Consider the following 25,265-nt stretch of genomic DNA (forward strand, 5'->3'; position numbering starts at 1 on the left):
CACTCGCACTATCATTTTCTATGTTCAGTGGACCGTGAAATTGGGGTCAAAACTCTAATTTGGCATTAAAATTAGAAAGATCATATCATAGGGAACATGTGTACTAAGTTTCAAGTTGATTGGACTTCAACTTCATCAAAAACTACCTTGACCAAAAACTTTAACCTGCCCACTTGCACTATCATTTTCTATGTTCAGTGGAGCATGAAATTGGGGTCAAAACTCTAATTTGGCATTTAAATAAGAAAGATCATATCATAGGGAACATGTGTACTAAGTTTCAAGTTGATTGGATTTCAACTTCATCAAAAATTACCTTAACCAAAAACTTTAACCTGAAATGGGACAGACAGACAGGCAGACGGACGGACGGATGCACAGACAGAAAAATATAATGCCCCTTAGGTAGGGCATAAAAACAGAGGTGGATTTAGGGATTAAAAGGGGAGGCTCATGTGAAGCTACATATATGGTTAATTGGTTGATGCACTGACTTTTTACAAATCCCACTTCTAACGTTAACTTGATGCCCCCTTCACTTTCTTATTGGCTATACCATGGCAGTTTTTATTGCTGGAGGAAGTCTGAGTTCCAGGAGAGGACCTCTGACCTTTGACAGGAAAACTGACATTCCTAGTCAAAAAGATTTTTATGAAAATCCCTGCTATACCTTGAGGTGCTTTTTTTTATAAAACATAACTGAATGATAAAACTATGATATTTCAACAATATTACCCTCCATCCAATATTGTCGAGTTTATTCCCTGTCAGTTCTTCTCTTAGCTCCATCTGAATCACCATACTTTCTGTAGTGTAAACATCCTCAGTGGCAGATACAATTACTGCTGTAACAGGTATTTTCTGTATATCCAGTGGTACTGAGGCTAAGGTTAAGTTTTCAGCTTCAATAGGTTCTGTCATGTTAAAGTCTATAATATAGCCCATACCAGGATGACTTATCTCCAGATTACTAAAGTTGGCCTCCCCATTAACAAAAGGTACGGTAGTGTTTCCTGACAATACACCATCTGGATTACCAGTGCCTTGTCGCAGAGTGGCTGTTATATTCCATGGATACAAATCTGTTCCAAGGTCATTTATCTTATCTCCCTAAATAAAAACATTAAAAGATGTATGTACAGGAAGGCCTAAATTTCATTTGGACTAAAAAATACAAGGAAAGCCTAAATTTAACCCTAAAGTCTGAAATATTTCGTATTTGAACTTTGAGCTATAAATTTGGCTGCTATTACCAGACATAACAAAGGTTCTCGTAAATTTTGATGTCACAATAGAAAATTTCTGTCGCCATGAAGGAAAAGTGATTGTTGTATGACATCATTAGTTCAAGTGTTGCAAATTCTCAGGTCAAGTGTTGCAGATTGCCAAATAGCAATAAGGTGTATTTAACACAGGATCACATATCTTCTTCTGGACAAAACAGACAATCTTTTCTTAATATAAGTTAATATTTATAATACCTAACGTGAGCCCTTTCACAAGAATTTAAGAAAAATTACATCACTCATTCATTTCTTTTTGACAGGCAAAAACCATATCCTTGTAAAAATGTATTTTCAAGATTTTGGTATATTTTTCTGATACATTATCTTCAATAAGAGAAAAGGAATGAGGGTTGCTTAATACTGTAAATTCAGAAATTATGGCGAAGTTTTTATTAATGTGATTGCTGAGTATCGCAATAATAAGATCTAGCATTCTGTTATATGATACATATATCTGTATACAGATTTTCCTGAAATCGCAATAACTAAACTCGCATTTTTATCCATTCTTCAACAATTGCCATGATAAATGCATGCAATAATGTCTGAATTTACAGTATTGCTGTTGTCTAAATATGATAAATACCCCTTTGTCATATGCACATATCTTTGGTTGCCTGGGGAATATTGTCCCTTCATATTGTGAAAGAGTGGTTGTTTCAAAGTCTAGATGATCAACTTGTATAAGGATTCGGTATCCATCGTCAGTGGTCACTCTTGACCATTTTGGGTCAGAGGGATCAAGAGTAGGTTCTGCAACACCAAGACCCAATACTGTGGCATTTACAATTTCACTGATATTTCCAACTTCTCCTTCAGTAACTATCTTAGCATACATCTGTTGTAATTGATCCTCTGTAATGGCATCATCAGCTGTTGTGTTGAAATCTACGAACAAAACCATAGAAAATATTTATTACTTTACAAGTTATTTTCTTTTGGCTTTCTTGATAACTGAAATAGAACAGGTAATATGACATTGGATCTAATGGCTTAATAGAATATTTGACATCCCATTTTACAGCTTTCAAAATAAGGATTAGTTAGTTGTTGTTTGCTTAACTTTCTGTTATTTCAGTTATTTCATACATACTCATGGAGTGAACATATTAACAAATGTGTACTGTCAATGGAAAATGAGGGTATATTTGATAGGGGCAGAGTTCTGCCTTGCAACAGGCCTCCTTTGGACCCCCAGGCAGTTGGTGTAAGGGTTTTTTTAGTATGGCAGAGATTGTGTAGTTAGCTTTCACAAATTGCGGACGTAAAAAAATTAAAAAATTTTACTTGGTCCTGGGATCTGACTTTCAAAAATTTTCTAAATCAAATATTGAAATGAGGGACACTCATATATTTGACTTTTTTCTGGATTGAATTTTCCTTGGATGTTCTTTTTAATAGTTGTATTTTTCTATCCCAATTTTTAAAATACAAGAACTTTAACACAATCACAAATCTTAACAATAGTAAGACAGGAAACCATTTTCTTAAGAAAGATCCATAATTGCATTAGAGAAGTTATAAAGAGAAAAATTGTTGGGTGAACAAATGTCTTAAATAGTACTTACAGAAACACTAGATCATGAAGAAAGTAATAAGTACATTGTACTGGTAAACAAAGAATAATGAAAAAAAGTTAAGGAAGAATTAAGTGTTGCTTGTCTCACTAGAAATCGTACAACATCTCCTTTTTGTGGAGTTTATGACATTTATGTCGCGAAATCGAGACATAGCAAGCCATGATTCCATCGTTGGATTCGTCATCAACATCATTTAGGTTCAGAAGTTTTTTTTAGACATCAATTACTTTGCCAAACTTCATGGAATTTTATGAAATTTAGACAGAAGCTTGTTTATGACCAAAAGACAGTATCCAGAGCAAAATTTTGAAATTTTTCCGTATTTTACTGGTAAGATTTTTTTACAGAAAACATTTAGGTTCAGTCTGTGGTTAAAGTTTTTCAGTCATCAATAACTTTGTTAAACCATCATGGAATTTCATGAAATTTGAAAAGAAGCTAATCTTCAAGACCAAGAAATAGCATCTAAAGTAAAAAAAATTATGATTAAGAGATAATGTCTGAAACAAACTTGAAAATATATTTTTTTCATTTCCAATATTTTTCTGATAGATGGACTTAGTTTTTTACAGTTATCATTTACAGACAGTTTAGGATTAAATTTTTCTGACATGATAAATTTGTAAACCTTCATGGATTGATATGAAACTTTGACAGAAGCTAATCTTCAAAAACCAAGATATAGCATCGAAAGAAAAAAAAATTATATTTTTTTTTTATATCCTGTATTTTATTGATAAATGGACTAACTTTTTATAAGTCAATATTACACTATTACAATGTTCAAGAAGTTATCAATATTTTTAAAGTTTACTCTGAATTACCATAGAATAACTAAGCTGGGAATTCCAATATTGAAATAATATTCATAATGAGAGAACAACATATAAATTCACAAATACACATAAAGCATACATGAACAATTTGAATTGTGAGCAAAGCTGACTAATGATTCCCCATCTACAAGTATTTAGTAAACAGGAAGTTGATCAGTGTTGCATGTGAAATGCATCACACCTTATAGCACGAAGGCAATCAGGTCCTGTTTTGACCCAAATATTAGAGTAAATTTGAAAGTAGCCATACATTATCTTAAACATCTCTTTACTGTACTAATCAAGGTAAAAGGTATTTAGAAAATATAAACAAATTTCATGTTTGACGAGTTGTCATGACAACATACCATGATAACAGCTGTATAATTTCTTGATTTTCCTTGTTCTACATTAAATGTTCAATATATTCAGGATTGAAAAAGTATGTGGGCACTTCGCACCTAAGAAACAACTTTATATTTGATGAGATTATGTAAAAAGCTGTAATAAAGCTTCTTTTAAATCATTGTGTTGTTTCTTGGCTGAGGAGGATCTTTTCATAAAGGAAATATGGGACCCATTGTAAAACTGCATGAATTCTACATTTTTCTTCTTTTTCATGGAAAAGGTTCGTTATTCACCGGCCGTGTTTCGTGAAATCGGTAAAAAGATCAATGTGCAAGAAATTTTTAATTGTTCGTTCATCGTGAAATGGCAATTTTATTTCGCGCTCTTCCGTGCAGATACCCCCCTTTATGCCCCTCTTCTCTCAAAAACTTCGTAAGGTTTAAAGTACTCCTTTCAGAAAGCTAGGATTCTTTGTACTCAAGAAAAATGTAAGAAAATTGTATACATATCCATTCTAAATGTATTTATTGATAAATACTTACCATCATTAGGAACATCACCGATCTCAACAACAATCTGATCTCTTTCTGTTGATCTTTTTCTACGTCTACGTTTATTTTGTTGTGCACTCACAATATTAACTACTCGAACCTTTGAGGGAGGAAGATCGAAAAATGCAGCAAGTAGTTCAACAATTCGTTCACCATAGAAATCACTTGCTGTCATTGCTGGGTACATAAAACTGACTATGATTTGTTTAGTGGTCACAATACTGATTGGGTCTGACCCTCTTACAACAAAATAAAGAAGTCCAGAATCACGATCAAACCAGTTTGTTCCAGCTGGATCCTTTGTAGCATTTGGATGGTATGCAAATGGCTTACCAACTGGCGGAGGACTTAAAATGTAAGCATTGTCTATTCCAAATCTACCATTGACAGGCAATACAAGTTTCTTTTGGTAATACACATCCATTCGATAGGGTTGGGAGTACCACACTGCAATGCGGACAGCTTGTGAGTCATCTGCATTCAACAGGAAGTAGCGAGAAGACCTTGGAGATGTACTGGTAAAATACAATTGATAATTTTTACCTGCAAAAATAGAAACAAAATAAATACAGACATAATTGTCGTAACAAAACACTGTGCAAAATTTTTATTAAAATCCAATAAAGAAAATTGGAGTTATCATGTGTTGAAATTTTTAGGAAGTCCCATAATTCTAGAATAAAAATTCTGAAAAAAAAAACCAAAAAAAAACAATAAGGTAGGTTGGATTCAAAGAACTAAATAATGTATAAAAGTAAAAATTTCATTCAGTTAAACTAAACCAAATAAATAAACATATGAGTGAACAGACAGATAAACAACATGCCAAAATTCATCCAACTTTGACAGGCATACACACCGAAAATCTTGCCTCTTTTACCTTTATGTTCTATTCATAGCAACTGTAGCCATTTTGAATGCTTAGCAACTTAATCAATATTGAAACTAAACACCAAAATAATAATTGTAGCCAAGTTTGGTTCAATTTGTCTCTTTGAGTGTAGAGAGGAAAGATATTTTTATAAATATTTTAATATTGGATAATGGGATAGTATATAATGGACAACACAATAGACAAAAGATAATGGAGGCAAAGCTGTACTGGCTCTTCAGACCATGTGAGAAAAATAAAAGTACTTTCACAGTTGATTATTTGTACTTATATTCAGTTGTTTAACAATATGATGTTTTCGGAAAATTAAACTAGTATAGAAATTCAAACCTGTGGCAACAATGGCTTGAAAGGTTGACAAGCGTGATTTACAGGCATATCCTGAACACCATCCATGATCTTGAGGTCCATTCATCAGGTCAATGACTCCTTCACCATCACTATTATGTCCCAACAAGGCTACAGGAGAGAGTCTTCTGCTAGTGCTGTCACTATCCATGCTTTCTATAACCATCATTAGATAATCGAACTCACGACATACATACGCATTCCAGTCACTCTCATATACACAGCCATTTTCTCGAATTATACCTGAAATTGTACATCTTGACACTTCATAGATAATTCTAATTGTGTATCAAATGTAGACCAGAGTGATATAATATATATATTTCATCTCTTGATCTAATTTTTTCATTTAAAGATATGAATAAAAGGAGATGTGACACCAATTTGACACAAAAATCCAAAAGACATCTATAGGTAAACATTCATTCTTCAACAATAAACTAGTGTCTATACATTATGTCAAGCTCCAAATCAACATGAGTCCAGGAATTTTATGAATAAATTTAACAGATACTAAACTAGAGTCTCTCAAGTGCCTGTGTTGCTCACCTGTATTTACTGATGCTTTGGAAATCATGTTAAATAAGGTTAAAATCAGTATTAATAGTATACACCTATTGACTGGTTATGAGGGTAATAGCAAGTTTGTTGTCCCTGAGGTACCAACTATTGCTCTAGGCGAAGCCGAGGGAAATAGTTAGTATCAAAGGGACAACAAACTTGCTATTACACTCATAACCAGTCATTAAGTGTTTTATTATACCGAACAAAAAATCTTTCTAAAAAGTTTACATACACCACTTTGAAAAAACACCCAAATAGTCACTTAAACATGCACAAGATGAACCATTTGGTTCCTTTTGCCCGTGTGGTATTTGTAAATATCTTATTTACTGTAATCAAGACCGGAAATCCTTGTGTAATAATTCCCGTGCATATAATAAATGCTAGATAAAATATATTACCGTATACCAAAGCAATCACAGATTATGAAAACGACGACATTCCCATACCATACATTTGTTTTGTTTTAGATCTTAAAATATGTAGTTTTTCTTTTTCTATTTTAATTGCTTCTGGTAAGTAATATACATGTAAATTTGAAATTACAACGACAGACACATACAGATTATAACGTTTACGATATTTCAGAATTGAACGCGTTGCCAAGCATAATAATCAATGACGTCATTGTTGTCCAATGAAAAATTAGTATGAAAAAATCCGGGAAATATGTTGATAAAACTATTAACCGGGGTAATAGTCTTTGAAACTATTTACTGGCAAATAGTCTGTGGAATGTAATAGCACAAATATTTCATTCTTTTTTATATAGAAAAAACATACTGAGGTATAATAATATTAGATATTAGATATTATAATGATAATGATATCTAAGATAATAACAAAAAACTGCAAAATTTCTGTAAAATTACTATCTCAGGGGCAGCAACCCAACAACGGGTTGTCGTATTTGTCTGAAAATTTCAGGGCAGATAAATCTAAATCTGATGAACATTTTTGCAACCTGTCAGATTTGCTCTAAATGCTTTAGTTTCAGAGATATAAACCAAAAACTGCATTTTACCCCTATGTTCTATTTTTAACCATGTCGGCCATGATGGTTGGAAGGCGGGGTCATTGGACAAATTTTTTAAACTAAATACCCTAATAATGATTATGGCCAAGTATGGTTAAATTTGTCTCAGTAGTTTCAGAGGAGAAGATTTTTGTAAAAGATTACAAAAATTTACGAAAAATTGTTAAAAATTGACTCTAAAGGGCAATAACTAACTAAAGGGGTCGACTGACAATTTTGGTCATGGCGACTTATTTGTAGATCTTATTTTGCTGAACATTATTGCTGTTTACAGTTTATCTCTATCTATAATAATATTCAAGATAACCAAAAACAGCAAAATTTCCTTAAAATTACCAATTCAGGGGCAGCAACCCAATAACAAGTTGTCCCATTCATCTGAAAATTTCAGGGCAGATAGATCTTGACCTGATAATCAATGTCAGATTTGCTCTAAATGCTTTGGTTTCAGAGATATAAGCCAAAATCTACATTTTACCCCTATGTTCTATTTTTAGCCATGGTGGCCATCTTGGTTGGTTGGCCGGGTCACCGGACACATTTTTTAAACAAGATACCCCAATGATGATTGTGGCCAAGTTTGGTAAAATTTGGCCCAGTAGTTTCAGAGGAGAAGATTTTTGTAAAAGTTAACAGACGACGGACGCCAAGTGATGAGAAAAGCTCACTTGGCCCTTTGGGCCAGGTGAGCTAAAAAGATATGCCATTAATATTTAATTCATAAAATGATAAAATATTTAGATATTACTGAAGACAACTACTGATTTATACTAGACTTGGGACAGTCAAATGAACATATATTTTTGAGACCTTCCCCCACCCCCTTTATTATTTTTTTTCACTCAGTGGAACAACAAAAAGTAATTTAAAAATGTACAATAATATTAGTACAAAAAAGCGAAACTACTGCTATCACTCCCTATTGTAGGTGGGACATAAACATATTGTGAAATATACAGGTTGTTGGGGAAACTTTATTTAAAGCATAGCCTAGGAAAAAGCCAGAAGGGTTTCAAAATATTAAGAAAATGTTGAAACCATAAGAGAGCGTCATTTAAAAACAAAGTAAAACTATTTAGATTCAGCATGTCAGACTCTGACCCATATGTACTGATCACAGAATAGTTTTTGTCATAAGTAGCAATTCTGGCCGTTATAGCTTTTTTTTTAAAATATTTGAGCCATAATTTTATAATAAAACATAGAAATGATAAATGAAACATCAGTCTCAAATACTGAATATTGAATTCAAACTTTTATTGAAAAATAAAGTACAATTTAGAATAGCCTCATGGTGAGAACTGCCTTGTTGTCAGTGGAGAGTCTAATAGTAATATTTTGAGGAAATCTGAATTCTTTATAACAATAATAAGATTGTGGATCTCATGTTACCTTTCATAGGAGCTAGAGTACTCATGGGAATTCTAGTTCCATCCAATGTTACCTTTCAAGGGAGCTAAAGTACTTATGGGAATTCTAGTTCCATCCAATGTTACCTTTCACGGGAGCTAAAGTACTTATGGGAATTCTAGTTCCATCAAATGTTACCTTTCACGGGAGCTAAAGTACTCATGGGAATTCTAGTTCCATCCAATGTTACCTATCATGGGAGCTAAAGTACTCATGGGAATTCTAGTTCCATCCAATGTTACCTATCATGAGAGCTAAAGTACTCATGGGAATTCTAGTTCCATCCAATGTTACCTATCATGGGAGCTAAAGTACTCATGGGAATTCTAGTTCCATCCAATGTTACCTATCATGAGAGCTAACGTACTCATGGGAATTCTAGTTCCATCCAATGTTACCTATCATGGGAGCTAAAGTACTCATGGGAATTCTAGTTCCATCCAATGTTACCTATCATGGGAGCTAAAGTACTCATGGGAATTCTAGTTCCATCCAATGTTACCTATCATGGGAGCTAAAGTACTCATGGGAATTCTAGTTCCATCCAATGTTACCTATCATGGGAGCTAAAGTACTCATGGGAATTCTAGTTCCATCCAATGTTACCTATCATGGGAGCTAAAGTACTCATGGGAATTCTAGTTCCATCCAATGTTACCTATCATGGGAGCTTAAGTACTCATGGGAATTCTAGTTCCATCCAATGTTACCTTTCATGGGAGCTAAAGTACTCATGGGAATTCTAGTTCCATCCAATGTTACCTTTCATGGGAGCCAAAGTACTCATGGGAATTCTAGTTCCATTCAGCATGGTCAGCATTGTTTTAGGAACTCTGTAATCACCAAGTCCTCTTTGTGGATCACCGTCCCATTCCCATTCAGACTGTGGCAAGATTGTTCCAGGTGTACCAGGTGTCCCCAAAAATGTCCCATCTAAATCTTTCAGAAAACCTTTTTTTAAACCATCACAGTCCATATCTACACAGTCAGCTGGGTTAATCAATCTGAAAATTAAAGTGAAATATGACACAAAAATTACATTGTTTTCTTTTCCAAAGGGCAATAACTTTATAAACAAATTATTATTGCACAAAACTTTAAAATGCACAACTTGCCCAGTCTTTGGTTTTCATTGTTGTGTTTTGTATACTGTTGTTTGTCTTATGTTCTTTTTCGTTTTTTGCCATGGCGTTGTCAGTTTATTTTTGACTTATGTGTTTGAATGTCCCTTTGGTATCTTTCGCCTTTCTTTTGCATATGCTACCAAGTTTTGTTCTGATCATAAATGTTATATAAGAGATGTAGTTGCGGTAAGAAGTCTTCGAGTTTTGTTCCAATCCAGTGATAACTTTGTAGGAAATTTGCCTTGAACAACTCTTTTTGTAGAATAGTGTATAATTTGTTAAAGGATTTATCCCCATAAAGACAGGTACTATTCTTTGAATGAATTTGTAATACATATTGCATAGTTTCTGTTGACTATAACTGTAATAAGTGTAACATTATTGACAAGCTCTTTATTTAATTTGCATTAGCTTTAGTTTTAGAAAAAGGTGTATTAATAACAGAAACTAGCTATAAAATGTATTTTGTGTCTATGCTTAACACTCTGATTTTGTATTCCGACATTTACCTACCCTAGATTAGGCCTGTGAAAATAAATTTTGTGCTTCCGTTCCACATTCTGGAATTTGATGTTTGATGTCTCAACAGGATGTGCTCCGTCATTATTTGAAGGATTGGTTGTGATTGCATTATCTCTACTGGAACAAGCTGTTGTGAAGTTCCTAAATTCAACATCTACAATAATATATGACATTTGTACTTTCATTAGAAATGTTATTTGTAACAACTTTCTACTTATCAATTGCTTGATTGTTGTACTGACCATTTGTTTATACATGTATTCGAAATGATACCTAACTAAAATCATCAAAGGAACTCCATGACAGTCAGTCTTCAAAACAGAAGTTGTATGTTACCATTCGATGGCCATTAGTAGTAATTATAACAATTTTCAAGTTAAACATCAAGCCATGGATAGGTGATGTTAGCAAGGTATTTAATCAATATTTTCTGGTGGAAATTCTAACAGATAGCTCTTCAATTCAGTTTATTTAAGTACAAAATCAAAGTGGATCTCAACAAAGAAAACCTTCATACAAGTTTTGTTCACCTTAGTGAAAAAGATGATGATAATGTTTTTGCCATCGTTGATTCAGTCGACAATTCATCCTTCAGAAAATAAAAATAAAAAATAATAAGAAGGTCTCACCTTAAGTGACTTTGTTGCATGCACAACAAAAAGCCTTACAATGCTAGATCACTATATTTTACTCTCAAAAAGAGATAATTGGTGTATACTCTTCACCTAATTGACTTTCCAAATATTGGCTTACCTGTCAACTGACACATATTTTGCAGGTGTAACCTGTGAATTTACCAGCTCACCCAAGATTTTCAATACCTGTTCGGGTCATCAAATGACCCAGGATTTCATCAAATGACTCGTTTTCACCATTATTCTAGTGCCATGAGACTTCCAGTGTCTAAAATGCTTAACATCATTTGTATTTTCCTTTGAAAAACATAATTTTAACACTCTTTTGATTGAAAGGTAATAAAGTTAACAATTAGCTAATTATCTCATTAATTGTCCCCAGAAAGATTGAAGCCAATCAAGCCAGACATCCAATTTTATGTCCTGATTAATAAAATTTGTTGCAAATATTAATTATCCTATCAAAATCATTCCATTTCTTCAAACAGAAAGATCAAGGAAAATTATAAAATGGCTCACTTTCACAACCTGAAGGACCAAACCAGTTCTCAAGGTTTTTATTTTTGATCTCCTTTAATTCAATTTCATAGGGATATTTTTAATAGCAATTTTATCTTAAACATGAAATTTGTTAATATAAAATATATAAACCGCTTACAATATTTCCTCACATTACAGTGTTCTTACACATTTATAAACATTAGAGAATTGTATTCTAACACACATAAATGTTTATAAATGTCATGTAAAAGTATCTCAATTTTTTTAAATAAAAGTCTGATTGATTGATGCCACCTTCGCATGTACTATTAGCCTTAATGTGGTGATCTAAAATGAAATCAAATATAATAATATACTTACTCTCTATGGTAAGTAATCCTCTAATTGCCATAGGGGACTTGGATCCAGAGCTGAAAGTTGCAAAGGGAATTCCTATTCTTTGTCCGAATGGACCTTTTTTCAGAAGCGGTTCAATACCTTTCTCTGATTTATTTACTCTATCAATATAACAATCAAACACAGGTGATGTCCCTACTATGACAGAATTATTTACAATGGCAGTTTTATCTGCATACTGATGTGATGTGGCAGAGGGTCCCGTAATTGTTATAGATATGCTAATTGGATTGTCTGCTAAAACAAGATTCTCGAATACTACTGATACACCACCATCATAATACACTCCATAATATCCACACTTTACCAGAATAAAACCGCAGATTCTATTACAATAAATTTCAGCCTGAGTTGTTATTACTCCATACAAAGAAGAGCGTCCAATATTACCAGAGTACCATTTTGAAGATGACGCATTACAAGGTTGTGCAATGTCATAAGCAGCCCTTTCTGATCCAGAAACACGGTTGTTTTCTAACACTAAATCTGTAGCATCTGCAGCTGAAATGGCGCCTAATAGATCAGCTTCAAGGTTTTGTGTCATTGTTACAACATTTCTTCTTATAATGGTTCCATAAGAATCAGTTATTATGGCTGAAATAAACATGTGCACAATAATGAAAAAAAACAATGACTTTTAGGTCAACATTTACTAAGAGTAACAATATGTTTTTCAAAATAAAAAACAAACCCCATTAGTGATCTGATAATTTTTGTCCCTATCCTACCTAGCATACTTTGGTTGAAAAGACTCCTAAAAATTACTCTCCTGACTTCAAACTCTGAATGGAAGATTATTTGTTTCAATATTAAATTCTTTTTTATAAAGATATGTCTGTCAGTAATTTCAATATTCTATCAAATCTGCTTAAGAGACCACCTTTATTGAGAAAATACATGTGATATATAAGACCATTAACTTCAGGCCCTCTTAAGTGCATTTCAAATAGGTTGAATCTGTATTAAAAGACCACCTGTCTTATGATACCACATTTTTGCTCTCCCTTAAGTTGTTTCCTTAAACAGGTATCACTGTATCCTGATTGTCATGTAACATTAAGTGCATTATCATAATTTACTACATGTATTTGTAATTATATAAATTATTTTTAGTGACCTTCATGAATAAGATACTGCCTTACCATAAAAATGACTTCCATGTATAACATTGTCCTCGATTGGCAAATACAAGGCATTAAATATTCCTATAGCTGGAGAAAATCCATTATGGAATGAACAATTACGTATATAGGATGGTCTTATATAATTGACCGGTCCTGAATCAACAAAGGATACAGCAAATCTAGGATCATATACTTTTCTGTAATTTTTCCCATCTTGTCCCATATGGTAAAACTCTGTATTTGAGATTCGTGCATATCCTACAAACCATAAGATTTTATATATTTTATACATCATATTTATAAAATACTGGTGACAGAATTATGTTTTTATCATAATGATGATTTCTAAAAAATCGTTAATAAAATCAATTTTTATAAAATATTGTCTTTAGTCTTTAATCCTTAAGTCTTCCCTGCATTATGATATATTACTATACAAATAAAATTTAAGGTGATGTAAATTGGATCTAAAATACAAACTTTTAACTACTGAGGGAGGATATTTAATTCTGTTATTCATAATTTTACAAATTAAGACAGTATTCTAAAAATAGAAAGAGAATAATGCCCTTCAGGATTAACATTAACTAAGACAAGATACTAGGGGGTGTTTACCGACCTTGACTACCCATGAGGGTCTCCCACAGTCAGTAAGACAAGATGAACTCAAAGATTCAGGTCGCTCAACATCATTTGCAAATGCATGTAGTCTCTTTTATACTTGAGTGTATCATACACTGTCAAACTGCTGACCTAATATGAAGTAATTCTGTTCAGTATTACACCAGAAAAGTGTGACAGAAATATTTTTTGGATGAACAATCAGATGAACATATGAATGGAAGGTTGGGCAGACAGATAGACAAGGTGAATGCTATATAGCCCTCACTTCTTTATTGTTGTCTAATCATAATTGTTGCCTTTTAATAGACAGTATCCAGGAAATAGTAATTTCTTTGAATAACAAAGACAATAACTGGGATGGATTAAATGTTCAACGAAGAACAAAAAAGGTTTGTATGCTGACTTAGGCATAACCACAAAATCAAATATCCACATAAAATATAATCATTCCTCAATCCATGATTATTGATATCTGCAAAGATAAATGAATCCACAGTACATAATATGAAATAGAGGACAAACTTCTTTTTAGGCAGGAGGTGTGTTAACATGTTTCTTACATGTAGTGCCTTATCAAGTTAGATATGAAACTGTACTTTTTATTTTGAAATGAACATTTCATTTTCATACCTTTGCTGAACTCTGTTTGTCCTACAATTAAACGTCCGCCATATTTCTCTTCATATAAATCAGGATAATCTTCAGACTGTACTTTAACATTCCGTGTTAACAAGCCAACTTCAGCTGTAATATCCACACCATTGTCATTGTAGGCTGTAAAATATTATGGATACTTTGAAAACATTCTCATTGATATTATTCTATTTAGTATTTGGTTAATGAACACACTATTTTACGTCAACTATGTGTTTGCTAAGACAATCAATCTTTGAGACAATTTTTCGATATCATACCTAATATGAGTTAATATATTTAACATCAGAATGAATGATAAAAAAAAAGGTATGGTAATTATCTCCCTTGAAAAAAGTATGAATGAAATAATAGGTGTTTAGAGTGTAATACGAAATATTTAAAAGCATTTCAATAGAGGAGACTGACAATATGAGATCACATAAACCATGTTTTTTGCAATATATTCACTAAGCTGACCAGGGTTATGTCTACATGAAGATACTTGATCTCAACTGGACAAATTATTCCAACTACAAGTACACTTACACAGGTTTTTGTTCTTGCTTCTAAATGGCACTCACGTGGGGGAGAAAAATCTGTAGACACAGAAACACCAAATATCATTCTAAAAGTCTTTGGTTAGACTACAATAGGGATTAAACAGAACATAGCTGTGGAAGCTACATTGAGACCAATAAGAGAAATACAAATTCTTGTTATGTGTAACCTAATAGACCACTTTCGAGTTATGTCCTTCACCGGAAAAGTTCGTTGATTATGCACGCCTTTATGACGTCTTTTACTAGATAGAGGGGACTGCCTGTATCGCTGCACTTTTAAAGTTCATCAAGTGTCTTCGTGATCGTCATTATGCAGGATACTAATTCAATGCTTGTTCCTTAGGTACTTAATCACAATTCCCTAACGACAGCAGTGCTAATTATCAATTATAAGAATTTAATTTGCCAAATAATATGTGCTAAATAGCATCATATTTTTTCAACTGCTTGCTCAACATGGGAAGGAAATGACTGCCCCTAAACGCACGAATGATGCTCACTAAAACCAAAGTTTTTGACAGAAATGCAACAAACTCGAAAGTGGTCTATTAAATGAATATATTAACTTGTCCAATGTGTATTTGATTAATTACTTGAGTTTGTTGTTTTCGTCTACTCATTAAAATTAGCACGGTCAAATCACACATATATTCCATAGTTAGACCTGTCATCTTTCCTGATTTATTAAGATATTCCACCCATGATATAAACTGAATACTTCAGAAGAGACATTCACAGGAGTTGAAATGGCATTTAAGCACATTAATACTCAATTAAATTCATATAATATTTGATTACTTTTATAAAATATACAATAGATGCATCTTTTAACCCTGATAGGAAAACACATACAAACCTACTGACAAGCAGACACTTAATAACAGTAAATAAAGATAACAAGAGTGCACACGCTGAAATGTCTCGCCTTCTTTACTAACCATTGATTTTATGTTGACAGTCCTAAATATAAAGCTTTACTACAAGTAACACATAAACTTAACATGATCCAGGAAAATGAGGTCAAGTTCAGATAAACCAAACGAGAAATACATGTACACCTTACAATCATTCAATAAACCAAACATAGTTGACCTATTGCTTATAGTTTCTAAGAAACAGTCTTAACCAAGAAAACTTAACATTGACCAATGAACCATGAAAATGAGGTCAAGGTCAGATGAACCTTGCCAGACAGAAATGTACAACTTACAATCAATTCATGCATTAAATATAGTTGACCTATTGCTTATAGTATCTAAGAAACAAACTTAACCATGAAAACTTAACATTGACCAATGAACCATGAAAATGAGGTCAAGATCAGATGATACTTGCCAGACAGACATATACACCTTACAATCCTTACATACAACAAATATAGTTGATCTATTGCTTATAGTTGAAGAAAAACAGACCAAAACACAAAAACTTAACACTTAGAAATGAATCGTGAAAATGAGGTCAAGGTCAAATAAAACCTACGAGACTGACATGTACATCATAAAATATTTCCATACACCAATGATAGTTGACCTATTGCATATAGTATTAGAAAAAAAGACCAAATCTCAAAAACTTAACTTTGACCACTGAACCATGAAAATGGGGTCAAGGTCAGATGACACCTACCAGTTGGACATGTACACCTTGCAATCATTCCATATACCAAATATAGTAGACCTACTGCTTATAGTATCTGATATATGGACTTGACCACGAAAACTTAACCGTGTTCATGATCCATGAAATGAGGTCGAGGTCAAATGAAAATTGTCTGATGGGCATGAGGACCTTGCAAGGTATGCACATACTAAATATAGTTATCCTATTACTCATAATAAGAAAGAAATTAACATTACAAAAAAAGTTGACTTTTTTTCAAGTAGTCACTGAACCATGAAAATGAGGTCAAGGACAATGGACATATGACAGACGGAAACTTCGTAACATAAGGCATCTATATCCGCTGCCAGATCACTATCCCTATGTCGAGCTTTCTGCGACAAAAGTCGCAGGCTCGACAAAAACCAGGGAAAGTACAGACCATAGGAATTTATAAAAATATGTATAAACTCTAATTTAATTTTCAAATTCCCAATTAACCCTGACAGGAAAATGCATACAAACCTAAATGTCTATACTGTATGGTATCATTCAAGGTCAAAATTGACATTCCATCTGACTCTTCAACATTTGTTATTTGGAAGGTTTCGGTCTCCCAGGCACTATACCCTGTCGGTGTAACAACTATTTCTTGTTCAACTTCCCAATCCACAACTGTATTTAACTTGATAGTGCTGTCATCAGGGTAAGCTGTTGTATTAAGGGTTGTCCATGGCATATTTATTGGCTTTCCATGTAAATCTAATCCACCGTAAACACCTGTACATACAAATTAAAATTTGCAGGTAGTAAAGGTTTATTTTTGAATATGGTGTTTCCCCATTTGTTTCATGTGATTTTTTTTTTGTGCTGAGAGTACATAGTTTTACTTTTTTCCTACTAATAGGTAAAAATTAACAATTCAGACCAACAAATTTTTCTTTTATTTAAAATGAAATCATATATTTACTAAATTTCTATGCACATATCCTTACCCTTTAAGGTAGAATGAAAAAGATCTACCATGACTGGGTTGCACTTAATGTTAATTGTTCTTTAAATTTTAAGTGTTAATTAAATTATTAACAAACACAGATTATAATATTCAAACAGCAATAAACGTTACTTGACAAATATAATGGTAAACGATTGGTCTCTATTTTTTTTAAATTAGCTAATTTTTAATGCAGAAATGCATTCTATTCCACAGACTTTTCATTTGAATGGGTAGATTAATAATCATTTTATGGCAAAAAAACTTACTACACTAAACAATATACATACCAATGACCTTTGACCCGATATTATCTCCACCATTTGGAAGCTCATATGTTTCATCTGATGCATTTCCTCTCAGTGTTATAAGAAAATTGCCCATGAAAGGACGCTTTTCCCAACCAACAATAAGTCTTCCACCATATATAATGATACGTGTCACGTTTACGGTGAAATTCTTATAACCTTCTGTATAATTCTCATTGTCAAATTCCAGAACTCCACAGATAAACAATTCCCCCAATGGTGGTATCTCAATATCTGCTAGCACCCATGTACCTAAAGAATATATCATTTATCAAATATTCTAACATTTATACTAACCAATTCATTATTAAATCAGCTATTTTCTAAATAGATATAAAAATAAGAAGATGTAGTTAATGATTGCCAATGAGACAACTCTCCACATGAGACCAAATGACACAGAAATTGAAAACTATAGGTCACCTTACGGCTTTCAACAATGAGTTAAACCCATACCCCATAGTCAGCTATAAAAGGCCCCAAAATGACAAATGTAAAACAATTCAAACAAGAAAAATAACAGCCTGATTTATATACAAAATAAGGAACGAAAAACAAATATGATATACAGAAACAAATGACAACCACTGAATTACAGGCTCCTGACTTGGGACAGGCACATACATAATGTGGCTGGGTTAAACTAGTTTGTTGGTGCCAAACCCTCCCCCTAACCTGGGACAGTGGTGTATCATTACAAAATCAGAACACTATTTACAGCCTTCAACAATGACATTCCATCTGACTCTTCAACAAAAATTTATGAAAAAACACAAAATTTGTACTTATCTGACCAACAATTGGTATTATTTTGTTATTTGATAACATTCCACAATTAAATACACATATTAAAGTAGTATGTTTCTAAGATGCTCTTTTAAATTTTTTTTACAAGAACATTTGTTTTTAAAACATAAACCTACCACATTCAATGGCCACATCATCACCTTCCTGTGGAATGGTGTTATTAGGCCAAATTGTTGGATCAGACCATCTTTTAAGGCCTAGTCCCCACCATGTCATAGCATCGTCTACACCTCCAAGTGTAGTATCAACTGGTGCTACTGTTTCCGGTTTGGGTGGCACAATACAATCCTTGAAGTAACATTTGAAACACTGGAAGTTTAGATTATACTGTACACCAGTTAGTGATCCTCTTCCTTTCCGAGAAACTAAAATGAAAACAAAATATGTACAATAAACATTTATATTACTGCCACTTTTATTTCTTAAATTATAAAATCAAAACAGAAAGAAATGATCTCTCATTAATTGAGATCAAGCAATCATGGCCATGTCATGGTGCCTGTCCCAAGTCCTGTAATTCAATGGTTGCCTTTTATTGTTGTATTTCATATTGGTTTTTTCATTTATTGTTTTGTACATAAATCAGGCCTTCAGTTTTCTTTTTTGGATTGTTTTACATTCAGCTCAGACTGATCCTTCAGGCTTATTGAGCTTAAAATTGGATAGATGATAAAATATGATGAACTATGAGTTGAAATAAAGGCCAACTGTAAACAGTCTCAAGAAATTGGAAAATAATAGTTTGTCCAAACTTAATTACCGGTACATAGAGATAAATCTAATTACATAGAGATAAACCTAATTACATAGAGATAAATCTAATTACATAGAGATAAACCTAATTACATAGAGATAAATCTAATTACATAGAGGTAAATCTAATTACATAGAGATAAACCTAATTTAGTGTGAAAATTAACCAATCATCATTTCTGATGCAATTTTAAGAAACATATTCCTTAAATCCTACAGTTCGTTCATGAAATAAATGAATCTATGATTTTTAAAACACTTGACCAATATATAACATTCTAAGGCTAACAATAATCTCAAGCAAATCTATATATATTGACAGTGATCCATTTCCTAGGACATGAAAAACTGCAAGAAATAATTGATATTATATTTAAGTCAAGTGGACAAAATAAATTATCTTATTGGTCTGTCTACTTGATAATCAGAGATTACTTCTAAAGCACACCCCTGATTACTTTGATTCAAATTAATTCTTGAAATAAATGAATCTATGATTTTTAAAACACTTGACTGTTTCCTTGTTATATTGCAAGGCTACCAAAAGTGTAAGAAATAATCAATATACTATTTAGTTTTTGCAGGTTTTAGGGTCAATTTCAAGTTGCATTAACCACATAATACTGTACCTAGGAAGCTGACAGCTCCAGTAGATTTGTCATAGTACCAGTCACCGTTAAAATGCTCCTCTGGGTCAAGTGGCATCTCTGTGCCGTTCTTCCTACATACTCTATCAAATACATACACACAGTCAGGTGTTCCACCAAGTTCAATGGTAAATATCAACCAATCATCAGCCTAAAAATAATCATGATAAACACTCAATACAGATGATCTTAATTAATCAAATCCTTCTGCAATATAAATTAAGAACAAAATATAACCATGACCAATGTCGTAACATAACTAGAGGCTCTCAAGAGCAAATGTCGCTCACCTGATTTTACTTTGGTTTGGAAATCATGTAAAAATAGATTAAAATCATAACAGATACCCTAATAATGATTGAGGCCAAATTTGGTTTAATATTGGACCCGTAATTTAATAAAAAAATCCTGGTGGTATGTATTTCCCATAGGGTCTTATGTTAAACTAAGTCCCCTGTTGGCAGCCATCTTGGATGATGGTTCGGCTACAAGGCTACAAAGTAAGAACACTTGGTCAGCACCTCATTAGGACCATTCATGCCATGTTTGGTTTCATTCTATTCAGTGGTTCTCTAGAAGAAAACATTTGTATGTATTTCCCATCAGGTCCTATGTTAAACTTACTCCCCCTGCTGGCAGCCATCTTGTGGATGACAAATCAGCTACAAAGTAACAACAATTGGTCAGCACCTCTAAAGAAACATTCATACCATGTTTGGTTTCAATCCATTAAGCGTCTTTTTAGAAGAAGACATTTGTATATATTTCCCATAGGGACCTTTGTTAAACTGAGTCCCCCGTTGGCAGCCATCTTGAATGATTGATTGGCTACAAAGTAACAACACTTGGTCAGCACCACATAAGGAACATTCATGCTATGTTTGGTTTCATTCCATTCAGTGGTTCTCTAAAAGAAGACATTTGTATGTATTTCCCATAGGGTCCTATGTTAAACTAAGTCCCCGCTAGTGGCCATCTTGGATGATTGATCGCCTACAAAGTTACAACACTTGGTTAGCACCTCATAACGAACATTCATGCCATGTTTTATTTCATTCGATTTAGTGGTTCTCTAAAAGAAGACATTTGTATGTATTTCCCATAGGGTCCTATGTTAAACTTAAGCTTCTCTCTGTCAGCCATCTTGGATAATGGATCGCCTACAAAGTTACAACACTTGGTAATCACCTCATAACAAACATTCATGCCATGTTTGGTTTAATTCCATTCAGTGGTTCTCTAAAAGAAGACATTTGTATGTATTTCCCATAGTGTCCTATTTTAAACTAAGTCCCTCTCTGGCGTCCATCTTGGATGATGGATCGGCTACAAAGCAACAACACTTAGTCAGCACCTCATAAGGAACATTCATGCCATGTTTGGTTTCATTCCATTTACGGGTAGTGGTTCTCTAAAAGAAGACATTTGTATGTATTTCCCATAGGGTCCTATTTTAAACTAAGTCCCTCTCTGGCGTCCATCTTGGATGATGGATCGGCTACAAAGCAACAACACTTAGTCAGCACCTCATAAGGAACATTCATGCCATGTTTGGTTTCATTCCATTTAGTGGTTCTCTAAAAGAAGACATTTGTATGTATTTCCCATAGTGTCCTATTTTAAACTAAGTCCCTCTCTGGCGTCCATCTTGGATGATGGATCGGCTACAAAGCAACAACACTTAGTCAGCACCTCATAAGGAACATTCATGCCATGTTTGGTTTCATTCCATTTAGTGGTTCTCTAAAAGAAGACATTTGTATGTATTTCCCATAGGGTCCTATTTTAAACTAAGTCCCTCTCTGGCGTCCATCTTGGATGATGGATCGGCTACAAAGTAACAACACTTGGTCAGCACCTCATAAGGAACATTCATGCCATGTTTGGTTTCATTCCATTCAGTGGTTCTCTAGAAGAAGTTTCAAATGTAAAAAGTTAACAACAATGGACGACGGACGCCAAGTGATGACAAAAGCTCACTTGGCCCTTCGGGCCATGCAGGTAAGCTAAAAATGCAAAACCAATCCAGTGTACATAACAAATTGTTCTGGAATAATCTTCACAAGTCCATTTGCAATTAAGTATGGGAAACTCTTTAGAAACTATAGAAATATATTTATACTCATACTTAATATATTTTATAACTTAGACAAATTAAAGAGTGCAAAAACAAATTATATAAAAATGAAAAAAAATCAGCATAATCTGTTTGCTGTTGACATATAGGAAGAGTTATTCCAGCCTCGTCTAAATGCGCAGAAAAGAAATCTGTTTCTATTCATCATAACTGACTCAAAAAATTGAAATCTTTCTAACCTTTAATAACTTTTCATATAAAATAAAACTTACATTGAACAATGTCAAGGTACCACTAAAGCTAACATTGGTATTTAGTTTGGTGTTGTCGAAATGCATGGTATACTCCTCACGTGTAGAGATCATTATCATATAGCCTAATGGGTGAGTCACATACATTCTTTCCCAATTAATTGTTGTATTCCCATACTGATTTTCAAACCTAATTGGTCCACGGTATAGTCCCCCTCGTTGAAGGTTATTAAAAGAAAATCTCAAAACATTAATGGTGCATAGACTCATTGGTACGCCAGCTGAAAAAAATTCAAAATCTGTACAGTTTGGAGGATGCATATCTGTTGTTGGTGCAATTATAGATCCTGGAATGTTTGTTTTGGCTGTCCCATCCAAGTCCATAAATGAAGCCTCAAATTCAGCTATTGAAGCTCCATTCGTAGGGCCAACATTTGTAAATTTAAGGTTTTGAGTTCGATAATGGAAACCTCCAGGTGCATTATGATCAGTTGCATGTTTTACTGAAAAAGCTGTACAGCCACCATTAAAGTTTATAAATTCTGTCCCGTCCACCATAAATCCAAAATTGTCTGGTAACGAAATACCACTGGCTGTACATCCACCAAGACTTGATGTTCCAACAATCACTCCATTTTTAAATAAGGCCCCATTTTGAGAATACCATTCCCCTTCAAGGTGAGTAATTTCTTCATAACCAGCTTCACTATTGCTAACAAGTGTAAAGTTATGAAACTGTAGTGCCCCTGCCTTTACTGATTCAGCTCCTTTTCTATTTCTCCAAGCATAGAAATTATCAAATACAGTTGGCTGTGGTGTTCCTGACCAACAACTGCCATCTGTACGAGGTGTATATGTCGTAAATATCCAAAAGCCGTACCATCCAAAGGAGTGAGCAGTATTGTGGGAAAAGCTTCCTAACTTCCCTCTTTGTGGACAAACTGAAGTAGTGCTAGAGGGACCATCAGGATGTGTATGCATACGATACCAAAATCCAAAGTGAGTTCCACCTACTGCTACATTATGTTCAACAAAGTTATCAGGGTGAGTTATCCAGAATGAGGCTGGTGTTATATCATCATTTACCAAGCTAGAACTCTCCCTAACAAATATCACTAAGTTATATAGTAGTTTATTGCCAGTTTCTATACCGTCTTCTAAAAATACAGTCCCACCCTTTGTATTGTAGATGACATTGTTTTCTACAAGGGCGTTGTGACTTCCATGAATATTGACACCTCGATTAAATGATTCATGAATAGAACATCCTTTTATGTATGTTGAAGACATGTCACCTGCCAAATGCAGATGAAATGGATATCTTCCTAGTCGAAAGGCTTGCCCAACATAAGTAAACTCCACATATGAAACTCTCCCTATAGTTAGGTTTTTGTTTGGTTCTGGTGGATGAAACATAACTTGCAAACCGAATTCGTCACTTCCAATTTCTTCTCCAAAACGCCCTTGAAAACATGTTTGGGTGGCAAATTCTCCTATAAAAGTTAAAAAGTATTAAAAAAAGACAAACTGTCATAGTTATCAATTGGTTAACACTTCTGCCAAAATAAAAAAAAACTGATAGCAATGTTGTGCTACTCTTTTAGACTATGGGCAAACAGAAAACAATGGCACAGCAGATATGAAAATCACACAACTCAATATTATCATATATATACACAAAACTTCTTACTTCAATCTTATCATCTCAAAATTTCTGTTATCTCAAAGTATAATGTCTCAAATAAATCATTATGATTTATATCATTATAACTTCTACTTATATACCTCAAAATTCCTACTTATCTCAAATCTATATGTTTGTCAGTCTGATCAACTCTAAGATTAAAAGAGTTGACTATATATAATAAACTGTTGACACAGAGATATGTCTCACCTGTCGACATTAAATCCAGAAAAAGACAATCCGATGGACATTAACATTGTTAAGTTTTCTGCTTAAATTAGATTGGTAGGAACTAAAGTGATAGATCAATGATATTTTGTATAAAGTTGCATTACTAGCAGTACATATCAGTTTGATGAATATTTTGAGGCCCTGTCCCCTAGGTCATGGTCCAGTGACTTTCAATTAATTACCAATTTTCAATGTTTTCTGCTTTAGTTATTTTGAAAGGAATTACTTACAATTGACAATTATATTTTCTATAAAGTAACATTACTGTCCGTACATCTAAGTTTGTTGACCATTTTTAGGCCATGCCCACTAGTTCATGGTCCAGCGAACTTTGAAGTAATTAATAATGTTTATGTCCATCGGATTGTCTTTTTCTGAATTTTATGTAGACAGGCGAGACTTTCAATTTTCTCTGAATTCCTAATTCTAAAATGTTACAAAGTCAAAGTAGAAAATTAAAAAAAAAAACATTGAAAACCAGCAAGGGTAAATTTTCGTAAAATGAAAGTGTTTCACCTGTACTGAAACCTCTTGGACATGCTGGAATAATTTCTGTCCACTGGCGATCCCTCTCACCACGTAAAACAATATTACGAGTCAACAATCCAACCTCTGCTCTGTATTCAAAAGTATGACTACCAATGGTTTCACTTTCTCCTAAATGTTCGTATTTCAAAGCGTTCACTAACGTTAATGTTTTCATGTCTGTTACTTCTTTAATAGTGTGTTTTTCATTCTGTCGTTGAGAACTAGGACCACCTGTTGTTGCTATGACGATTTCGTCCCCTGACTGCCATGTCACTTCCCTTTCTAATGTAATAGTATTTGACCCTGCTGCAGCTGTAGATGCTAAGTGAGTCCATACGACTGGTACAGGTTTTCCTGAAATGAAAGCATTTATCAAAAGATGGAGAAATTATGCTTTGATGGTTTACAATAAGTACAAAACATTTTGCTTT

At 33.5% G+C, this 25,265-nt stretch overlaps 1 protein-coding gene across 1 annotated transcript in view; it reads right to left on the reverse strand.

The window, feature by feature from the left end:
- LOC127703203 (fibrocystin-L-like) overlaps window positions 1-25,265 on the reverse strand; it is a 47,787-nt gene that overhangs the window by 8,595 nt on the left and 13,927 nt on the right. Inside the window, exons 13-27 of the mRNA XM_052207731.1 lie at window positions 24,823-25,188; window positions 22,413-23,884; window positions 20,046-20,214; window positions 18,780-19,028; window positions 17,839-18,108; window positions 17,080-17,334; window positions 14,387-14,530; window positions 13,151-13,390; window positions 11,973-12,602; window positions 10,468-10,630; window positions 9,593-9,834; window positions 5,803-6,063; window positions 4,572-5,123; window positions 1,873-2,174; window positions 736-1,110 (exon numbers count right to left, since the gene is read on the reverse strand). Of these exons, the coding sequence (XP_052063691.1) occupies window positions 736-1,110; window positions 1,873-2,174; window positions 4,572-5,123; window positions 5,803-6,063; window positions 9,593-9,834; window positions 10,468-10,630; window positions 11,973-12,602; window positions 13,151-13,390; window positions 14,387-14,530; window positions 17,080-17,334; window positions 17,839-18,108; window positions 18,780-19,028; window positions 20,046-20,214; window positions 22,413-23,884; window positions 24,823-25,188 (5,690 nt within the window). The remainder of the gene's footprint in view (window positions 1-735; window positions 1,111-1,872; window positions 2,175-4,571; window positions 5,124-5,802; window positions 6,064-9,592; window positions 9,835-10,467; window positions 10,631-11,972; window positions 12,603-13,150; window positions 13,391-14,386; window positions 14,531-17,079; window positions 17,335-17,838; window positions 18,109-18,779; window positions 19,029-20,045; window positions 20,215-22,412; window positions 23,885-24,822; window positions 25,189-25,265) is intronic.

Source organism: Mytilus californianus, unplaced genomic scaffold, assembly GCF_021869535.1.
Source record: "Mytilus californianus isolate M0D057914Y unplaced genomic scaffold, xbMytCali1.0.p SCAF_5, whole genome shotgun sequence".
NCBI classification, from domain to species: Eukaryota; Metazoa; Mollusca; class Bivalvia; order Mytilida; family Mytilidae; genus Mytilus; species Mytilus californianus.